This window comes from Channa argus, chromosome 7, assembly GCF_033026475.1.
Source record: "Channa argus isolate prfri chromosome 7, Channa argus male v1.0, whole genome shotgun sequence".
NCBI classification, from domain to species: domain Eukaryota; kingdom Metazoa; phylum Chordata; class Actinopteri; order Anabantiformes; family Channidae; genus Channa; species Channa argus.
In genome coordinates, this window is record NC_090203.1 from 18,918,487 (window position 1) to 18,941,485 (window position 22,999).

The 22,999-nt window shown below is 37.2% G+C and overlaps 1 protein-coding gene across 2 annotated transcripts; it reads right to left on the reverse strand.

Moving 5' to 3' along the window:
* Positions 1-39: 39 nt before the first annotated feature.
* On the reverse strand, positions 40-22,999 carry mroh1 (maestro heat-like repeat family member 1). 2 transcript variants are annotated; one of them, XM_067510120.1, is made up of 45 exons: positions 22,841-22,999; positions 22,107-22,207; positions 21,737-21,882; positions 20,846-20,977; positions 20,590-20,752; positions 19,633-19,731; positions 19,372-19,523; positions 18,444-18,584; positions 18,142-18,234; positions 17,248-17,326; positions 16,829-16,942; positions 16,575-16,648; positions 16,377-16,499; positions 15,259-15,366; positions 14,890-15,034; positions 14,769-14,809; positions 12,989-13,130; positions 12,715-12,767; positions 11,908-12,015; positions 11,622-11,741; positions 11,397-11,519; positions 11,143-11,289; positions 10,679-10,705; positions 9,093-9,215; positions 8,907-8,986; positions 8,547-8,688; positions 8,300-8,395; positions 7,897-8,001; positions 7,534-7,669; positions 7,023-7,135; positions 6,678-6,830; positions 6,429-6,485; positions 6,170-6,267; positions 5,898-6,063; positions 5,443-5,612; positions 5,205-5,342; positions 4,802-4,916; positions 4,444-4,590; positions 4,287-4,353; positions 3,991-4,112; positions 3,760-3,909; positions 3,492-3,626; positions 2,981-3,083; positions 2,655-2,720; positions 40-2,538 (listed from the first exon to the last, which is right to left on the reverse strand). In XM_067510120.1, the coding sequence occupies exons 2-45, from the start codon at positions 22,126-22,128 to the stop codon at positions 2,462-2,464; spliced, it is 4,911 nt and encodes a 1,636-aa protein (XP_067366221.1). In that variant the 5' UTR covers positions 22,129-22,207; positions 22,841-22,999; the 3' UTR covers positions 40-2,461. The 2 variants fall into 2 exon arrangements, with proteins under 2 accessions (XP_067366221.1, XP_067366222.1); XM_067510121.1 differs by lacking the exon at positions 10,679-10,705.

The window sequence follows — 22,999 nt, forward strand, 5'->3', positions numbered from 1 at the left end:
AACTTAAAACATAAAAAAAAGAAAATAAAGAAGCATCAGTTATGTTTACATTGATTGGTTTATTTCTTCATTTTAAATACATTGATTGCCATCATCCTCTTACTCTCCTGGTCCAACAGCATATGTACGCAGCGTATGTCATGCACACATTCACACATTTCCACACCTTTGAAACAAACTAAACCTCTACATACCGAGACATTCATTAACAGCATGTTTAAAAAACAAAACAAAACAAAACAGGTATGACATGAAAAAAAAAAACATATTAATGGTTATTGATGGTAACATTAATTAAAATAGCTGTTATTCACGAGGCACTCACCATTCACCCTAAACCAAGACATAGTGTTAGAAAGTGCTAGAAGCCACAGGGGCCTGTTTATTAAACAGCTAAGACAATGTGTGGAGATCCAAGAGCAGGATCCAGATTTAACCCACGTGATGAATGTGAGCTTTACTTTTTTCTACCTATAAAAAAATTGCCACATTGTGGAGGATCATTTGACTTCCCATCAAACCTGGATTAACCAAAAAACACATCCCCATCATGAACACACACCCAAAAATTGATTACAAGCTTAAAAGTGCAACAAAAACATACAAACATAGACATACACATAATCATAGCAAAGAAATGAGGACACGTTTTGGATCAGTTTCCATTTTTCCTCATTGGCCTATGAATGATACATTTAAAGACACTAAGGATTAAGACAGATGTAAAGACATCTGTTCATAGTACAAGTCGTACACGTAGTTTTATGAGACATAAAGCAAACCCACAACTGTAACTTAAAAATGTGTATATCGAACCATTTCATGGACTAATGAAACAACACTGAGTGCATATTTAGAGCATTTGCATGAATTACATGATACAGATGAATGTTTGGCACCAACTGAGCGTGGCTACATGGGTCTGTTCTACCAAGCTAAAACACTGAAAGTAATGGTTTAATTTGGCTGAAACTTGACTTGATTTTAGTGTTAATTAAAAGTAACATGCTGCTGTATTACAAACTCTTATTCGACTGGTGTGTTTATGAGAAATTGTTTGGCAATGTTATTGTAGTAAATAATGTTTGTTCAGAGCATGTCTGGAGCCTCATGTGACCTATAATGCAAATGATAATATTTATGCAGATTTAATATACTGGTCAAAAGAGTTGTGTGAGCTGAACTGAAGAAATGATCATGCTACACAACAGAAATGTTCCACTAGTTTTTCAGTTGTACTGCTTGGCAGTGATCTATAGAGGTTAATCATGGCTCAGAAATGAAGGTGGAAAAAATAAATATGTTAAAATTATAAGTGATTCAAGTTCCTCTATGCGGCTCTGAACCAGCTGTTCTCGTTAAACAAACTTGTCAAACAGCAGGAGTAGTAAGTACAAGTCCTGCTGTTTGAGATTCGTATGAAAGTAGTTATTGCTGGACCATTTGACCAAGTCTGTTAGATGATCTGCAAACAGTGCACACAGCAGTGAAACTACACTACAACTATCATCTGCCTTTCAGTCAAATTTCAGTCACAGCTACAGTATGAACCTGAAAATATATTTAAGTCCTACTGCTGTTCTTGTGCAATTAGCACTGTATTTATTCCTATAATAGACTTCACATAAATGGTTGAAGGCTTACTCATTGTACTGCACATCTAAGGTACCTAAGAGGTTTCACTGGATATTCATGAAGGGAAGGCATAAAAATCAATTATAACAGGTTGATCAGAAGAACGGTTTTTGGGACAGTGTAAATCTCTCTGAACAGAGATCGTCTGAAACTAAAACGAACAACCACAAACACTATCACAAATGCTGGTATGACTACGAACACAAACTTTACATAGGAGCCAAAGTCATAGGAAATATTCATGTTGTACTTTTAATGCATATGACTGCTATTTAAAGAAACTATATTATTCTAAAAAACATTTCATTCAAGTTCAGACATGCTTTAACTCTGCATTAGAAACTTCTAGATGCTCACTGACAGAGCACAGTAAAGCTCGGATATTGTTGTACTGACAGAGATCTGTCTATACAAAGCAACACAGTCTTTGGTCACTCAAACACAGTTAAGAATTAACACTTCCTTTCAAGTGCTACACTCGACTGTCAAAAGAAGGTAATCAAAGACACTAAGAGTAAATATAGGATGTGCATGTGTGTACACAAATGTGTATTATCATTTTATTATTATCATTATCATTTTTTATGTATTCTAATATCGCTAAATGTGACAGATTTGCTTCTGGCCTCAAACTTACTAACTCTTTTTTGGTCCCTGTTTGGTTTTAATGAAGGTTGCAGCTAAATAATTTGGATAAAGTTATAACTGCACATTTAGATGATGGGTTGCTTATGTTTTAGTAAACATAGGTGTAACTCATCAGTACAATTGTGTAGTATATGTATTTGATATATCGTACTGATATTTGCATGTAGGTAGTTGTTTGTCAGTGGAAATGTCCCATGGCTTCGGCAGCCTTTACTCTAACCACAGGATCTGGATCTTGAAGCAGCATTGCCAAACCTACACACACACACACACACACAAACACACACACACACACACACACACGTTAAAACCAAGTGAACTAACACAAGTTTTAATTCTTTAAAGAAAATATAGGATGTAAAGTGCATTACCTTTACTAATGGAGCCCATGTTGAGGTGGGAGAGATGCTCCTCTGGAAGATTCCCAAGTAGAAACCCTTCACACACACACACACACACACACACACACACACACACACACACACACACACACACACACTCTCTAAGATCAGGTTATATCACTGGTAAACACATTTAATTAGCAAGAAGCTCTGCACAGTATGTAAGATGTACTAGCATGTTGTAATAAGACTGCATGTATGGGGCCAAAACGTTAAAATATATAAATATATAATTTTTAAATAATTTATGTGCTGACAATTTCCTACAATTTAATACAGTGGTGCTGCAGTCATACCTATAAACATGGCAGCTCCTGCTCTGACCTCGGACCAGTGACTCTTAAAGAACTGCATCACTGATATGTGGTAGAAGTTCAGCATGCTTGGAAAATCCTGGATCTAAAGTAGAAACCACAAAACAAGATTCAAAAACAATAATCCCCAGTTTAAACAGTTTTACTGTACAGTATCAGGTATCAAGATTCAGTTAAATGTAAAAAAGGTAAAATTCTATCCAGCATTCAAGTATTATCAAAACCTTCTTTTTTTTTTTCCTTTCGGCTTATCCCGTGAGTTCAGGGTCGCAACAGCGGATCACTGTCCGCATGTTGATTTTTATATTTTTTTACAGCGAATGCCCTTTCTGACGCAACCCACCCCAATTTCTACCGGGCTTGGACCGGAACTGCGAATGGGCTGTTAGGGGTTCAGTGTCTTGCCCAGAGGTAGTGCTAGTAAGCACTCTGCTTTAGATACAGAACTCTACATCTGGCAAACTATTAACTTGTTTTTAGTACTGTGTATTACCAGGTACTTGGTGAGGTCATTGATGAACTCTCCATAGTGCAAGCTCTTGTCATCATGAAGGTGGCTTTGAAACATTGTTGTGATCTGCTCTGATCCGACCACAGGAGCACACACACGCATCGCATACTTGCACGCCTGGACACACATAGACAAGCATGGAAAAACAAAATGCATTTATGAGAAGCATGAAAGCATTTTGCAGTAGATCTCCTATGCATCCAAAGTAGGGGGACTGTGTTTTCTGTTTGTGTATGCACACATTTCCTACCTTTACCACGTGAGGGTTTGGGTCAACCAGGTGTAACAGCAGGCTAACCAGAACATTATGAATCTGGTCTTTAAAGACGGGCTCACCTGAGCCAAACTTCGAAAGGTTTCCCATTAGATGGATGGAAGCACAGCGGATCTCATCAATTTCCTGGATGAGTACAGAGCATAAGGCTTCCATTAATACTGTGAGCAAGAGTTAGAACACCGTAAAGAATAATGCAAAACTTACACTTTCCAAAAAGGGTTTAATCTTCATGAAGATATAGACAACTAGTAAGTGGACATTCTTCTTATCCAGGTAGAGCAGAACTTTGGACAGACCTGACATGGCCTCGAGAGTAATCAGCTTACCTGGACAAAGAAACAAATAAAATAAAAACTGCATTTTAACCTATGGCAACCAATCCAGAATGAGTGGTTGGCCTGTAAACTGTAAGCCTTAGCAATCACTGTAAAAGGGGAAGAAAAAAAAAAAAAACAGACTACAAATTATTGTAGCCTGAAGTAACTTTGCTGTCCACATACCTGGATCGTCCCTTTCCTCCATGCCTGAACTCATGGCTGCTAGCAGTTCTTTTGCATATTTATTCACCTGGTAGGGAAGGGAAGCAAGATGAATGATCTAATGACTGCCACATTGACGGTACAATAAATTTTGTGTAATAAGTATGTTTTTATGGACCTTTTCAGGTGATCCCACAGCTATGTTGCCCAGACCTCGCACAGCCAGCATGCGGACACTGCAACAGGGATCTGATATCCTCTCCATCATGTTGTTCATTAACACATCTATCAACATCAACTCTGTCACCACGTGATGGTTCAAAAGCTGGACACACAGTGACAGATACAAAGCACATAATTTTAATGTTTTCCACCTGCTGGTCATAAAATGCTCTTTATGATATGGTTTTGGGATATTGTGGCTGTATCGATTCAGAATGTGTCAGTAGTAATTTAGCTGTCATGGTAGCGGATAAAGGCTAGTTCCCGCCATAACAGCAGAAATACTTAATCCTAAAGATGTACATGCTTATCACCTCAGAGAAGAAAGCAGTGACAGTGATTCTCTGACATTCGTAGATGTTGTTCAGTGAAGGACACATACACTCGACAATGGTGGGCAACCTGGGACCAGCATGTTTGGCCATCACCCTATAGCAGAATATTCAGATTTATGCATGAATTGATAAAAGAAATTACCAACAGAAGAGTAATTTTTTCTCTTTATGCAAAGTATAAGGAAGGTGCTTTTTAATATTGAGTGTCTAATATATCACATTATCAATAATATTTGAACATCTTCGGACTACTGTGAAAGCATCACAAGTATAAATTAATTCTTCAACACAGATGAGCTGTTTGGCAGACAATCTATGAAATCTACAGGTATTTTGAACTATTTACTAAAGATACAGCACCTCAATGTGAGTGTGTTTGTACCTTGCTAGTAGTGTAACTCCAGTTATGTGTGTATTTGGTTCCTTCAATGCGTCCCACGCATTATCTTGGTCTAGTCTCTTCATGACCTCATCTAACTGGGCTCGAGCTAACAATATTCTCAGCGCATCAGCTGCTACCCTGGAACACAAAACACATAGATTAGATTTTTAAAGAACTAATGTATTTACGAACAACATTTAAATATTAAAAAACAAAGAAAAGCAACAAAGATGCCCACCCTGCTACATGGATAGAGATAGCATGTTTAGTGTTAACGTCTTTGGGTGCTGAGACACCAACAGTGGCTCCCAGTCTGACAGTGAGACAAGAGAAGAGTTGGGGAAACAGACTGACTGCTGGCTCCTGACTCTGGCCATTTAATAACAACTCTTTGAGACCGCACGTCATCTGGAAAAGAAATAAGAACGAACGAACGAACACACACACACTTATGTGCACGTTCTGCTAAACAAACTGAGCACGTCAACATTCAACTTTCATTTGTATGTAACTTTACAAAATGTCTAATGATCAAAGTTACTACCTAACTGCACAACAGTGGACAGAGGACAGTTAACTGAACACACTACCAACCTTTATGGATTTGGCATTTTTTTTTTTTTTTCTTGCAAATACACAAAAAGTAATAATATCTGAATATTACTGTAGTCAATGCTAGTGTTTGTGACTTACAGCCAGTGGCTGATTGGTGGCCACCTTTGTTGTCACCCCTCTTATCATCGACCCCTTCTTGTCTACATAGGGTGCCATGATGACAAGCTTCTCTATCACCATCTCTATGATCTGTTTGGCTACAATTGGATCTGCCCCCAGGGCCAACCACATTTCACTGGTCCAGCTAGACAGAGTAAAAAAAATAATTCAATGATTAAGCATCTCCCACTCCTTTCAGGACAACAGCTTAAGTAATTTAATTTAGGTTTTGATGTGTGTTGTAGAGATACCTGTCATAAGGAAGTGGCTGGTTTACTAGTGTATTAAAAACAGCCTGTAGATGCTGAGAAGCCAGGATTAGCACCGTCTGTCCCACTGCCACTCTGACCTAAGCATAAATGGGGTTTTGATAACAGAAGGACAAGTACTTAGGTACTTGTGAAATACAAATAATTTAATATTTTACAAAGTCAAATTGCATTACCTTAGAAGAGTAAATTAAGTTGTTATTCAGAGTACAATAACGCCATTATACAAAACTAATGTTACCTGCTCCTCTGTGATGCCTAGTAGACGCACATGGAGCACTTCTAGTATCTCTGGGACCTACAGTAAAATACACACCAGACATTACCGACACACACACGCAAACACAAAAAACAACAAACTATATCAGTGTTTGGCAATCCAGCACAGGTGGGGTTAATGTCAAGACACTGACATCTATATTATCATCAACAACATAGTATTGAGAGTCTAACTACTGCATGTATGTGTGTTTTAGTGCGCAGGCTATACCAGATCCTGGAGCCCCCCTCCTCTGTTCTTCAGAAGAGTATTTAGGATGACAGATGAAGCTCTGCAGCAGTTTGTCTGACTGTCAACCAACCCTTCAAGCAACATGAATGCCAATGTCGACAGCTGTTGCTGTGGCAGACGCTTACTCATCACCTGACACACACACACACACAAGCAGGTACAGACAGCTGTGTAAATTACATTCTCTACTACATTAACAGAAACATTTACAGTGAAGTTACACAAATTAAGTGAGCACATGATGCTGGTTCAGTACCCTATAAAGGACAATAATAAACCTTGGCGGAGTTTCACTTCATGACAGCTAACTGCTACACAGTGTACCTTTGTGACATCAGAGCAGGTCTTGTAGAGAACTGAGTGGTCAGGGTTTTCTAATCTGTCTTTTAGGGACAACAGGCTGTCCACAGCTTCATCTTTGTAATCCAAAGAGAAACCTGCACACACAAACACACATGCACACGAGAAACTTTTAAAATGTAATCAAGTCAAAAAAAAGTGAAAGTGAGAATTAATAAACATTAACTATCTAATGCCTGTTAAACTGGGATCTAATTTCTGCCAATATTCAAGGATAATTGTATCAATAAAATAATTTTCTGATACCACTTTTTCCCAAAATGAGTACAAGTGCTAGTACAGATTTAGGATGAGATCCAGGATGGAGGGGCACGGACAACATGGACTGTAGAGTCTACACAGAAATAACCATGCCAACTTGAAGAGGTTAAGGTAGTATTTTTATCACAGTAGAGTACACAAAAATAAGATCGGAGCAGATGCCAATTCTGGTATCTGCATTGGGAGCTAAAGATAAATTACTCGGTATATGTACCTTCATATCTTAGCTGTATGTAAAGCAATGTGTATATGCAGTCGATAGCAGCAGAGCGTACAGCAGGGTGAGGGTCGGAACATCGTGGAGACAGTCGACCCAGCATAGCTCCGAGGTTGTGAAAAGATACTATGTTCTGCATACAGATGAACAAAAATAAAGAAAAGCAACAAAATAGTTGCCACAGAAATTGTTTTAATATCAAGTGAAAACAAAATACTCCACAATGTAAATAATCCTTTAATGACATTTGCTTAAAATATTGATGAGGATAATATTTTTGCACAGGTTATTTAAATCATTATCAAAATCATCTGTGATACTTTCAGAAATCAAAGGCAAGACACTAAAATGTGTGTGCACCTTGACAGTCAGGTTATCCAGGTAGAAGGCCAGTATGTGAGCAGTAGCTGTAACAGCTCTCTCTCTTTCATGGTCCTGTGCAGAACTCAACCAGGATTCAATGTGCTACACAGAGAAGTAATTTTACACCATATGTCAGACGACACAGAGATACAAAGGTACAAGTTAAGGCAACTGATAACGGCAGAAGTTAGAAAAAGTGGGGAGATTCAGTTGATGCTACCAGGTTTAACCATTTCTGTTAGTGGCTACTATATTTCAGAAGAAAAGGGGTTATCAATTTATTGTCAGGTTGGAAACTAAGTAGTATTCCTACTAGTATTTTGCTTTTGCTAAACAAAATTTGAATATTACTGGTATTGGGGAGAACAGACACTCACTAGGTTAAAACACCAGGTCTCACCTTGAAGACACTCTGCAGGCCATCAGGTGTGGGATCTTTGGCCAGTATACTCTTCAGAAGCTCCTGCAGGGCAGCCAACGTGTCTTTGTACAATGCCTATAAAGATTTACGAGAGCTTGTCAATTTAATAATCCTATAGTATCTAGAAACTATAGATTATTTTAAGTTCAATACACAATGTATATGTGTACATTTCTCAATGTATTTAACCAAGCCGTTTAGTTCATTGCCGTTTGGTTTATTTCACCTGTCTCTGCTTGGGGTCGAGTATCTCCTCATCTTTAGTTTTCTCTGGAGTGTGTGTCTCAGGTGGCAGACAGAACACAGTGCTCACACACACTTTTAATAAGTCAAAAATTTCATTCTCACTCAGTGCAGGGTCCAGTGGCCTAAGGCACTTAGGGTCAAAGATAAAATACTGGCTAATGACAGAATCTAAGTGCAAGAACGGAAACATTACCCTTTTTTTCCACCCACTTCAAATCATTCCAGAATTGGCTTATGTTTGTGTTCCGAATGGAAACAAAATTCAATATCAATTTAGCACAACTGAGAAATATGTGTTTAAATTTGTAGAGTTTAATTGTTTTATTAAAGAAAAGGATACAAAAGGTTGGCACAGGTGGTCATCACAAGATGGCGTACTGGCGTCTTCAATGAATCAGGTGGCTCTGCCTTGATAAAATCCTGCAAATACAAAACAAAAGAGATCAGTAATTAATTGTTGCAAAAACACCTCTAGCATTTGAAGTGAAATTAACAAAACTGTTCCTTATTTTGTTTTCATACTGACCAGCATAACAGTAATGAGCTCCTGTTTGCGAGAGAAAATGTAGCCTTGCTTCTTCACGCACTCCCTAATCGCTTTGGCAATGAGGCCAACACTCTGGATCAAACTCAGTTTCATAGTCAGGTCCTGAATTAGAGCAACACACAAGTGCAAGTGGGCAAAACACAAAGAGACAAGAGACACAAACATACAACAAAAAAATGTGTCAAGAATGAAAGTTGTCAAAGGAAATCATACAACTTTTCTAAGTTGGAACAAGAACAAGGCGAACAGCAGCCTCCTTTAGCAGATGCAACTCTATGAACAGCTAAGCAGAAGCAAGAACAATCCAGAGTCCTTCTACCAATCAAAAATCAATCAAACAATCCAGTAAGTTCATCAATCAATTCAATCAATCCGATAATGACACTGTAGATTGATCCTCCATGCCTATGGATGAAGACTGGTTTAAATTACGAGTTGTGTGATTAGAGCAGATTGGTTTAATAAGGGACAACCAGCAGGCTCAGGTCTGAGAAGTGACAGAAAAGCTTGAGGCCTAGAGACATGAAGAGCTGTTAGGATTTAGCAAATGGTTACAAAACCCCTTTCATACTGAGAGTAGTTGGTTAGCGTTTCAAAAAACAATACACCATAAGGAAGTCAAAAAAAAAAAAAAAAGAAAGACAGACAGAAAGAAAAGTTAACGTTGTTGAAAACTATAGGAATATAGATATCGTCACGTGACCTCGTTGTTGAAATAAATTTTTAAAAACATTTTGAAAGAGCAACACTGTAAGGATTTAGTGGAATCCTTGCTGCTTTCAAAAGTCATAGCACTTTAAACACTACGTTAAAAACACTGTAAAGTAACTAAGTATCTGGTTATATGTTAGTGGGTTTTAGTAAGAAACCTGCCAAAGTGTTGCCTTAGAGTATCAAACATTTACTCAATGTAGACTATAGAGGTCACTGTCAAAAGTTTCAGTTTGATGGAATCATTTCAAACATTTTTCAATTATGCCGGTTGGTCACAACTTGAATTCCCCGTAAGAGACCCATTTCAAGCTGATTTGAAAATGCTGTCCTCCATTTATGTAAAAATGAACATTTTTTAACCACAATTTGATGACTGATACTCAAAAGCTTTTTGGTGGTGTATCAGCTAAAGCTACACTATATTTCACTGTGGTTGAGCATTGTCCCTTTTTACAACAAACACAATTATATTTGACTTGCAACATTGGCAGTTTTCACATTTTTGTTCACTTTGGATACAGCATTGCTTAAGCAACTTTAACAATGACCTGATTGGATTTACTTATTACAGTATCCCTAAATGTTTAAAAAAAAAAAAAAATTGAAAATAGACACTGCCAGGTGCATGTTAAACAATTTACCAAAATAGATTTTTTGATGATTCATGATCTAAAATCTTGTGCTCTACCATGGTGAAATATAAGTGGCATAGAATTAAAGCTTGTTTTCTTGGCTTCAGTTTTAGGGTGAATGAACAGAAAAAAAAAATCAGAAGAAAAGCGAAGGAAACGTTAACTAGTAAAGATAAAAGAAAACAAAGAAAAACAGCCCCTGTATTTCTGTGACGATACCTTTGTTTCTATTTTTATCCCCAGAATCTGTATGAAAAAGAGGTGATAAAGTCATGAGCTCACAGTCAAAAAAAGCCTCGTTACCTGCAAAGTTTCAATGTGTTACTAAATTAACCATAAATGTGCATGTGACTGTTGCACTATAAATACTTACACACAGTGATTAAAGTAAAATATATATGAAAGAAGATTCCTGCTTTATTAGCCAAAAATCTATAATTGCTGATTGACATTGCCAGGCCAAACATTTTATCTGTACACTGATGACAAAAACAAATTAAAGAAATTATCATATTATATGAAAGTATATTACCATCTAAAACCAAACATGTCATTTTCATCATCTGACCTTTAGGGTTCCTATAACTCGAAACTGCAATAATTGTTTCTCACTATTATTACTGTACGCAAATTTTCTAGCCCAACTCCTCTATTTGTGGCCTGCCATTTTAAGTTTAAATTACCTTGGTATTGAAGTGTTTACTGATGGAGCAAAGGATGTCTTGATCTATGCGGTTCAATATCTTTTCTGGAGGTGCGTTCAGAGCCACATATCCATAACACAAGATTAATGTGCTTTTCACCTTCTCTACCTCAACATCATTACGTTCCTGAAGAAAGAAAATAAAGAATAGACATCCACAGTTTAAACTGAACATAAACGACTGTAGATAAGGAATCATGCATTTAGTATAACTTTTGCTTAAAATTTATGTACTTTGAGCAGGCTGAAGATGCTTGGTGACTTTTTGAAGGCGTCCGATTTTCCAAACTCTTCTAGTTTGGCTAGAGTTCCCTCTAAATGGCTGTTGGCACACAAACCGACTCCCATTGCAATGCCCTGTTACATAGAGATAACATAAACCAAAAGAATAATCATAACTCTGTCCAGATATACAACTCAATTCCTATTAGTGAGAGGCATACAGAACTGAGCTAATACCTCTCTTTCGATGGCGTCAGTATGTCGTGCAGTGAGAAGGACTTCCTGCAGTTGTTTTTTAACCACTTCTTTATTGAAACACTGTTGCAGAGTCACTCCGATAAACCGATACAGAAAACTCTAGAAAGGAAGAAAATGTAAATGTTGTTACTACTGTAATATATCTGCTTTACTGGACTTTTTTCCCCATCTGAGTTCCAATGATTGTAAGGCTGGTAATTACATCAAAGCAATGCATTGCAATTGACCTACTCTTGTTTTTTTGGTGGAATGAAGCCAGACTTACCTTCTCCTCTAAAGCGTTGTTGTATGTAGACAGATATCTTGTTGCCTCAGCTGCCAGCTGACAAACCCACTTGTCATCATCAATAGCAGCCAAGGTACTTGACAAGAGCTGGAAACAATATTTAGCATGCTTAGAATGACAATTCACCAAGTCAGTTTTAAATGTCTCCGTATCGGACATCACAAAGCAGACATAATCTTCCTTTAAATTTTGTAAACAGCCCGATAATGAACCCCTATTAGGGTAGTGCTAAATGTACCTCAAATTAAATGTGATTAATTAGACCTATTGGGTGGATGGGGGGTACATTTCTCTTTATCTAATGTTAACACATTCTGTTTTTATTTACACATGATGTGAGTGAAAAAAATATATTCAAATATTATATATATCTATTTATCTATCTATATCTAGATATCTCTCTCTATATATCTCTCTCTCTCTATCTATCTATCTATATCTACTACTCTCCTTTCGGCTTATCCCATGAGTTCGGGGTCGCCACAGCGGATCATTGTCCGCATGTTGATTTGGCACAGTTTTTACTTCCTGACGCAACCCTCCCCAATTTCTACCAGGCTTGGACCAGCACTGCATCGCTGGGGAGGGGGAATGGGGATGTGGGATGTGGGAATGGGGGTGTTAGGGGTTCAGGGTCTTGCCCAGGGACACTTCGATATATAGCCAGGGCTGGGGATTGAACCACTCACCCTGTGGTCCATAAGCAACTGCCTTTACCAACTGAGCTATAGCCACCCCCCTATCTCTATCTATATCTATCTATCTAAAATGTTTAAAAAGGCACACCTTTAACACCATTTCATCCCAGTGCTTCTTATCCAGGCTCTCTGCAGTTGACTCTGGAAACAACAACACAGTCAGACTACTCTACTATAGCAGCAAAAACATACACTGTACCGTACATGCACCTAATAGTTGGGATTCCAAAGGCTTTGTATAAATTAAGTATCAACTCTATCATCACAACGCACACTACTACAGCATCATTTTCTCCTGTCATTTTGTTATAGATATACAATGTACACATAACAAAAATGATGTCTAGACTGTATCTCCATACCCTCAAGTACTGACAGGAGAGGAGGTATTTCTTTCCCCCAGATAACCTCTGTATTGGAGTGAATGTTTATGCTGAGGATCTGAAGGAGTGAGAGGGATGGAGCTCCATGACCTCTGCTATTAAACGGGAACGCTGCATTCATCTAGGAAACACCAGCATCAACAAACACACAAACTCATGTAGATAAACAGAAAATAATGTTACAGATAAGTATTCACAGCACTTAACGTTTTCCACATTTTGTTATGTCAAATTTAGAATGAATCAAATCAAACAATACCCCATAATGACAACATGAAAGAAGATTATATGAAATCTTTGCAAATTTATAAAAAAATAAAATAAAATTCACATGTACATAAGTATTGACCACCTTTGCTTTATACTTTGTTAAAAAACCTTTAGCAATAATTACAGCCTCAAGTCTTCTTCAGTAGGATGCTACAAGCTTGGCACACCTATTTCTGGGCAGTTTCTCCCAGTCTCCTTTGCAGTACATCTCAAGCTCCATCAGGTTGGATAGAGAGTGTTGGTGCACAGCCATTTACTTATCTCTGCAGAGATGTTCAATTGTGTTCAAGTCTGGGCTCTGGCTGAAACACTCAAGGACATCCACAGAGTTTACCCATAGTTACTGATTTGTTATCTTGGTTGTTATGACACTTGGTTTCTCATGTTCTGAGAGTCCTTCCGGTGGGCTGTGACGTGCCTTCCACCTAGACATTCTACCATACAGGCCTGATTGGTGCAGAGAGGGTTGTTCTTCTGTAAGGTTCTCCTCTCCACAGAGGAGATGCTGGAGCTCTTTAAGAGTGGCCATGGGCTTCTTGGTTAACTCCCTGACTAAGGCTCTTCTCTCTCAATCGCAAAGTTTGGCCTGGCGGCCCGCTCTAGGACAAGTCCTAGTGGTTTTAAACTTTTTGCATTTATAGATGATGGAGGCCACTGTGCTCATTGGAACCTTCAATGCTGCTGAAAATTTTCTGTACCCTTCCCCAGATCTGTGCCTTGCTACAATCAAATCTCGGAGGTTTACAGATAAATACTTGGACTTCATGACTTGGTTTGTGCTCTGACATGTGCGGTTAACTGAATTCAACTGAATTTCCCCCAGGTGGACTCCAATCAAGTTGTAGAAACATCTCAAGAATGATCCGTTAAAACAGGATGCACAACAGTGTTGTGGCAAAAGCGGTGAAGACTTATGTACATGTGAATTTTTTATTTTTTTTATTTTAATACATTTGCAAAGAGTTCAAACAAACTTCTTTCACGTTGGCATTATGGGGTATTGTTTGTAGAATTTTAAGGAAAGTAATGAATTTTATCCATTTTGGACTGAGGCTGTAATATAACAAAATGTGGAAAAAGTTAAGCGCTGTGAATACGTTCTAGATGCACCTTATATTTATACATCATTTCAAAGAAAGTAAATACAAATGTTTTCACAACTATACATTTAATTACTTCTGCTTTTCAGCAAACGAGCAGTACAACTGAGCCATTTGATTGGGATGATTAGTCCTTCCATCCCTCAACACTTTACAAGAAACAATTAGACTGTGTATCAAAAGGAAATTGAGACTTGGCAGATGATAAGTCTATTGGGCATAATAAATGACTAATGTAAGCCGGGTCTTTCAGTGACTTAATTATCATTAGAAACAATCCATTGCTGCAGACTTTTTCTGAGCTTATTCTAAACCCTAGGGAGCCAACAATTTCAAAACATTAGCTGGGTGTTTGTCTTTGGCTACATTTATCATTTGGCCGTACTTACCAGGAGTCTGATCATTAGTGTTTGAGGAGAGGGCAAATTGACTAAGAAAGAAAGGAAACACATGTTCAGCTTGAAACTCATTGTGCAGAACAGAACAGGACTCATTAACTATTCCTCTTACCTTCCTGTGTAAAGTCAATGTTGAAGCTGGGCTCCATGTTAGTTTTCTTCTTGCTTCCCAAAATTATAAGACTCTTACACAGAGGAGTGGTCGCATTGCTGAACTGGACAGGGGTCAGATAGTACAGCAGCTTGGGCCATAGCACCTACAAACAGCCAAATACATATGTTACACTGTTTATTTATCTGACAAAAACTATTGGCAACAACTGCTACAACAAACTGACCCCAGTAAATTAACCCCAACCACTTTCCTATATTGTTCAAAATTCAAACCATTACAGCAAAATTAATGTCAGACTTTCAGATGATCTATTAATTTGCAACCAACAGATCAGACAGATGGTACGCCGATAGATACTGTGCATACATCAGCAAGCCGTCCAACAGTTGTAGTCAAGAGATTAAGGGTGTTGTCACACATTGTCCTCAAGGACTCATTAGTCACCTCCTCTGGATCAGTGGGCCTCTGGCCTCGCTGGAGACACACAGATCAAATATATTTTTTACTTTTCATAACTTAACACAGTTCTTCTACATGGCAACATGTCAGATTTTTTTGCAGTAGGTCAACATTTGCATTTAATGCATATTCAGCTAGTACAAATGTTCTACCATCAGAAATTAAATAAAAGCTATTTTTTATTTATAAAGATGGATATAAACTTTAAAACTTATATAATTTTAATTATTTTACTATAACTTTTCATATACAATCCTTGAATGTTTTGTTACTTCTGTTAAGAGTTTTCATTCCCTTATACGGAATTTCAATGTAATGTAAAAGTAAAAAATGGACTTTGTTGCTGCAAATATGTAACATCTCTGCATTGATAACCTACGAGTTAAAAACAGAACTTTTTAACAGCTGATTTTATATATCTATATATATATATCTATATATATATATATATATATATATATATATATATATATATATATATCTATATATATATATCTATATATATATATATCTATATATATATATATATATATATATATATCTATATATATATATATCTATATATATATATATATATATATATATATATATATATATATATATATATATATATATATATATATATATATATATATATATATATATATATATATATATAGATAGATAGATAGATAGATATATAGATATATAGATAGATATATAGATAGATAGATAGATATATAGATAGATATATAGATATATAGATAGTGTAGTATTTAAGTTTATTTGTACTTTATGCAAATCTGTAGTTTTACAATATGTTTACTAATAGTTGTATGTGTATTTGTTTGCACAACTCTTTCCTTCAGTATTAGTGCATCAAAGGTTTGTATAAAAGAAGATTAAATATTATATTTGCATGAGCTGTTATACACATAACAACAAACAAACTGAGACAAAAACATACATAAATTGATTACATTTATGAAACATAATATCTATACAAATAAAAAGAAACTGTTTGGAAAAGGACCTAAAGAAATTACCTGATATGTATCAGGTAAGGCACAGTGTTGAACTATGAATCGAACCAGTAATTCCCCTCCATCTAACTCCAGGTAGCCGTGATGAGCCATTGCACTGATAACCTGGACCACACGCTTCTTAACCTGGGAATCAATGGTAAAATATAATAAGGAAAACATATTTTATTCTTAGAGACTGTGTGTTTCTGCATGTGTTACCTTGTTGCTTTGGTCAGCCATTGGTTGTCTGATGCTGGCCAATATCAGTAGCTTCTTAGTCTCCATTGTGGAAGCTGCAACACACACATGAGCACATTGAAAAAAAAGGAATATCCTAGATGGCTGTGCTAACATACTAATTTATACTTTTATAAGTCTAAGTACACTCAGCAACTACTGTCTTCTTATAACTTATCAATCTCTGATGTCTAAGCTGTTTACGAAAGTGTGTATTTCTTGCTTTTGCTTCTCACTGGTGGAGTTGATGAGGTGGCGAAGAACTGCAAGAGAGCCCATCCGGTTCCGCTCATTACTGTTCTCCAGCTTTTGAAGAACAAATAAAACCAGCCGGTCTGGGAAGGAGTTAGCTAGAGGGAATGGAGTAAAAGAAGGAAGTGAAATTCATAAATTGTCAAAGAAACACACACACACACACACACACACACACACTCTGAACACCGATTCTGCAATCTAATGGATAATGTCAATACCATTCTTTTGACTCCTTAAAACTAAAATACAAAGGCATGATGGCGGTGAATGCTATCATACACTTAACTTCATCACCTCTCATGACTGTCCCAGCGATGTGCATAAATAAATGTACAGGTAGCGACAGAAAACAATTAGCACACATGCATAAACACAAACATCGAGCGACGAGCTTCAGTACCTAGCAAACTGAAGCAGCGAAGAACCTCATTGTGGTTCTTGACAGTGGGAGGGTTATTGTAATCAACGGGTGCAGACACCTGGGGGAGGCAAACAAAATGTTACACCATCACATCAACTCGTGAACCATAAAACATGTTACATACCATTATTTGTTACTTTATGTAGTAAAAATAATGAAGAAAATAATAATAATAATAATAATAATAAAGTTATCAGTGACTACATTTTGTTTGTATAAAAGAGTGCCTGATCTCATGTGGGATGTTTTTGCAGAACTAGGTGGTCACACATGAGAAGATTCAAGATATAAATGAACGGTGCATCTGCTGTGACATGAATTAGTGCAGTAATACTTTTGAAAAATCATTAGTAGAGTCATTGTAGTAACATGTTGCAACAATTAAGTCAGCTGAGGCAGAACGTTATGAAAACATCTGATGACAGTCACTCTGTGCCAGTCATTTGACATACCTAAAAGAAAGTAGTTTATGGTCAAAAGGAAAAACACAGTTGGCAACCACAGGTGTGTGGCTTTAATACAGTTAGCTGATTTTTAATTAAAACAGGAAGATACAATTAATATGAAAGCTACACAGTCTTTTAAAGTACTACAGACACTGTTGGGAAGAAGCAACTGTCAGCAAAGTAAACAGACTGATCCAGTACAGTGCTTTTTGCTCACACTCTGAGGGAAAATAATAAAACGAAATAAATCACTTCTCTGCGTGTTCAAAAACTCTGGTAAATTGTGTCTGATTTGGACATGTAACCATATGTACAAGACAATCAAGATGGGAATCTTTTCTGCCTTGTTCCACCTTTTTAAGGAACTGTGTTTTGTCACCTGCTTAACTTAATTTTAAAGCTGCAGTATTTGTTTTGTTATGAGTACCTGTTGATGCAGTACAATAAGTAGACTATCCAGTTGTGTCTCTAACACTCTGCTGCCCATGTTGACAGAAGCATCAATCACTTGGCACAGACTCTGAGTGGAGGCAAAAGACAGAAAGAAACAGTCACCTTCCAAATTTAAATCAACTGTGTGATCTTTTTATAAACCTCAAGCACTGCTGAGGCACATCACTAACTTTATTCCAATAGACATGTAACAGTTACAACAGCAGTTCATTTTATGACATCAAAACTCCAGTTTCTGAACTCTGCCTGATGTTAAGTGCATTACAATGACGATACCTTGCTAATAATGTAGTGCTCATTGTTTTTCTTGTAGAGGGACAGGATTGAAGGAATGAGTTTAGGAATTTGCTCTTCCAGTTTATCACTGGCCATCAAATGGCACATTGAGCCCACTGCTTCAGCCACTGTTAGCCTCAACTAGAAGACATAGATACACGAAGACAGGATGTTAGGGGACAAACACCAGCTGTAGTAGATGTGTCTACATAAGAAATAAATTAAAAAGTGGGAACATTTGTCCTTTAAAGAGACCCTTTATATGAAAACATATAATAAAATAAACTACTATATGTATAGTACATATATGTACAACCTTTGAAAATCATTGTCTGTTTTTATGTTTTATTGTAAGTCCTTGTTTGGACTCAACTTTGCCTAAGAAATGCCCTCTGAAGTTGTGAATGTCTTTCCCGCAAAACATAATTAACTTTAATAGGTTCCCTGCTTTCTATAATGGAGCATGAAGGCACAGTGGTTAAATTGTTCGATTTAATGGGAAAATTAAGTGTAGACTTACTGCAAAAAAAAAAATACAAAATACTAAATGGTGTAGTCACTATGCCGGTAAGATCCTAAAAAATATATCATGGTGCTTAACCTATTTGGCTAAATTTGGGAACAGATTATAAAACTAGAAAACTGCCTCTTTTTGTAGGGCATAATAGATCAGTTTCAAAATGATCTTTGCTTCCCTTTTATGTCATGTCTTTGGTGTTATCCTGCAGTGCTCATTTGTTTACCTGCAGGACTTTTGAACTGCCACAATCATACACTGTGTCTAAAACCAAATAATCTTTGCTTCTCTACTTACTCAGCTTTCTTCTATAAAGCCTGAGCACATGACTTTATGACAAATGTGCAGCTGTACAATTAATTGTATTACAAAACCTCTTGCTCAACCCCAACACTGGCCTTATGACCTTACCTTAGACTCCCTGCTTTGTAACCAGTTATTGAAGAGGATATCAAAAGCAGCACAGATTTCAGAGGAGAATGTGTCTTTTCTGACTGTAGGATCTGGAGCCTTGTCCAGGTTGGCTAGATACTCCAAGATGCTGTCACTGAAATGACACAGGGCTGTAGGGAGGGAAACAAAAGAAGAAATTTATGGACAGTAGAGAAAGAGTGGCTGCAGAGTGATTAATAAATTCATGATAATTTAAAAAGCATGTTGTGAGGTTCATACCAGAAGAGAAGACCCACTTCATGTTGTCCTGTTTGGCCATGCTCAGCATGGGCAACATGGTGCCCAGAATAGCATTCAGGAAGGGGACCATGCCATAAACTAGAAAACATGGAGAAAAGAACAACTTATTGGCACAGTATTCCGCTCTACTTCCTCATTAAGACACGAGATATACACTGTTCTCCTTTTTAATACTAACAAAATTATCAAAAGTAAGACAGAAGATACGACCCTGAACTCACGGGATAAGTCGAAAGGACAAAAAAAAAACACATCAGTTGTTACTTCCTCTAAAATTGTACACTATGCAACTAAAAATTAAAATCAACAAACAAAAGCTCGTATTGTACAACAAAAGGATTGCAGAAACTGACAACACAGAATAACATGAGCGCCAGGAATCATATATCCAATTTCCCACAGACAATTATATAGAAATTACAACTATATCTATATTTTGATATTAAGTGCAAATAAAACTGCACATTTTTTAATAACGTCTACCCACACTAAAGCTGAAAACCAAGCTTAATGTAAGTACACCGGCCATACTTTGAAGGCAGAATGTCACTGAAATAGAGCAATTTTTAAAAGCCTTTGCTGGTGTTTTAAATAAGGGCACAGTGGAAATTTTGGCAGCTTGACAAAGAACTAAAAATAAATCAGGCTTCACAAACCTAATAATAATCTATTTTAAATGTATGTATCCCTTCAGTGACCCTGGACATCCATAACAGCATCACATTTAGTGTAAAGAATTTTTTTTTATTTTCAAACTACAAAAGATTACTAGTAAAACATATTCTAATAAACAGGTTTAACTGGTTTTTAACTCTCTTAGCAGCCTGTGATTTCCTGCCTTGTGGGCCAAAGTTTAGATTTCTTGGCATATCTAGAGTCTCTCTTGGCATTCAGAAGGTAAATGTTTGGTTTCTTTGATTGTAAATATTTTCCTACCATTGGAATCAGAGAGGTTAGCTAACGTTTGGACCACAAAGAAGTGAGGCAAGACCCCTGGCTGAAACTTGCTTAGTATCTCCTCCATGATGTCATTGATGTGCTTGTTACCCACAGCAACCATGATATTACTGGCTGCCTGCTGCCAATCAGGAATGACTTCCTGCGTGAACAGGAAAGACAGTAAACACAGTGAGGAACATCGGGCATTCTCTGCTCACTGATAAAACCCTAATGAGTTGTAGTCATTATTTACCTTTGATCGTGTCATCTCATCTGAGGCCAGGGAGATAATGCTTTTAATCCTTGGGAAACTGACTTCTTCTATCTTGCAGCTGACAATCAGTTCAATTGTCTGAAGAATCACAACTCTGTGGCTCACCACCAACTAAAGTAAGGTGGAAAGTAAAACAAAAAAAATAAGAGAAGACAGCAAATGAATGGAATAACAAATACAAATAGAATCAATTTAAAATAGTACATAGTACCCTTAGAAAACTCCCAATCTTGTGCCCACATCAAATACAATGTTTGCATAGGACTTTCACATTTGGAAATAACGCTAATATACAAAGTATAATGAGATGGCATATTCAAACATTAATATATTTACTATGTCACTTATATTTCTGAAAACATTACCTCACTATAATGATGCTATTATTTAATAATTACAAGGCACAGCTGAGACTGTTCAATAAGTTTTTGTAGCATCACATACAGAATAAGGCAGGCTGGATCTTATCGGGCTTTAGGAAAGTGCATAAGAATGGAATCAAGACAGTTCTACCAATTAACATCTGCTGCAATCCTGTTTAGTATTGGAAAAGCATAAAAAGACAATCATGTCCCATATTTAGAAATCAAAAGCATTGAGGACCTCAATACAATATGATCTGCATACTAAAAATCACACACTGTAAATAGCTGCAAGTAACTTTGTTTTAGTTTTGAAAAGCAACAACAATAATAAGACCAGGACTGGAGGCTGTATATGTAGACATGCTTATTCAGTATGTTTATTTGGCTTTTTTGACAGGGGCTACAGGAACTATTTACTTTCTTCAGTAGTAAAACAGATAACAGTTGCAGCTTAAACAGACACCCCTGACTTGTGCCAAACCCCCTTTTTTTCCCCACATATTACCTTTGGATGTTTCAGGAGGTAGTCCTGACACATGGCTAATACCCGGTCTGGGTGCTGTTTTCCTAGGGTTAACATAGACTTTCTGACCTGTTCCTGGACCTCTGAGTCTTTATCGTTAGCAGCGTCTAGCAGAGCCAGGGTCACCTCTAAAGGGAAAACACAACAGAACAGAGCTATATCTGAACAGAAGAATTAACAAGTAGAATATACAGAGAAATACTATTAACTCAAATGGTATCACCTTTTCAGAAAAAAAATGACATAACAGAATATCAGTATATCAGAAATATACTAATATCAGAAACAACTGAAGTACTGTAGCTAAATAGAGGTGGAGTTAAAAACATATTGAGAAGAGAGAAGAGCTCACGTTCCACATCTGTCTCCTCCATGGTGCACTGGCTTCCAGGACCCTGTAGTTGAGGATCAAGCTTCCACACTAGGGGACAGATGGGCAATGGCTACCTGGAGCTAAAGATCACAAGATGATATGTGGATGTAGAGTAATGTGCCATGTTCTCCTTTTCAATGACACTACTTTCTGATTTGTGTTAGTGTTTGGAAGTAGCAGGCATATAGGTACGTGTGCAGTTAAACACAGATTTTCTCTAGTTCACTTGACTCAATACAAGGAACAACATGACACCAGATAGATTATTGTGTGTTAAATTACAGCGACTTCTGTGACAGTTTCCCCAAATGAAATAAGCAATAAATACAACTACTAATAATAATATTTCTACTACTAAAACCTCTAAACTATAGCCCTAATCTTCCACTTTGTACAGAAACGGTACGTGTAATGATCCTTTTACAGGTCATGTCTTTAGGTAACATTAGCCTTCGGACACTACTACCAAGTAAAACGAATACTACATAGACACTATGGCTTTATCCAAATAAAACTATGTTGTTTTTTTGCTAGCTACCTGAATGATTTTATTTGGGCTAGATGGTTCAGCGAGCCGTAGCTGTAACAGCCGCAATAGCATGCTAACCTACAGTAACAGCATGCTAACCTAGCAGCTGATGCTACGGAAGAGCCCCAGCTACGCCTTCACATCATCAAAGATTGAAGTGACACTTTAGCAAATATAAACTTACCAATTTCCAGAGAGGCCCCTCCGAACCACAGCGTCTTACGACAGCGTTGCTTGTTTTCTCTATGAGCCTTCCTACCTGGCTTCTCTGTCAGGGGCACAGTTTTGTGCTGTGTGTCAACCTGCAGGTGTAAACACGCCTGGTCATGTGCTTCTAGTCAGC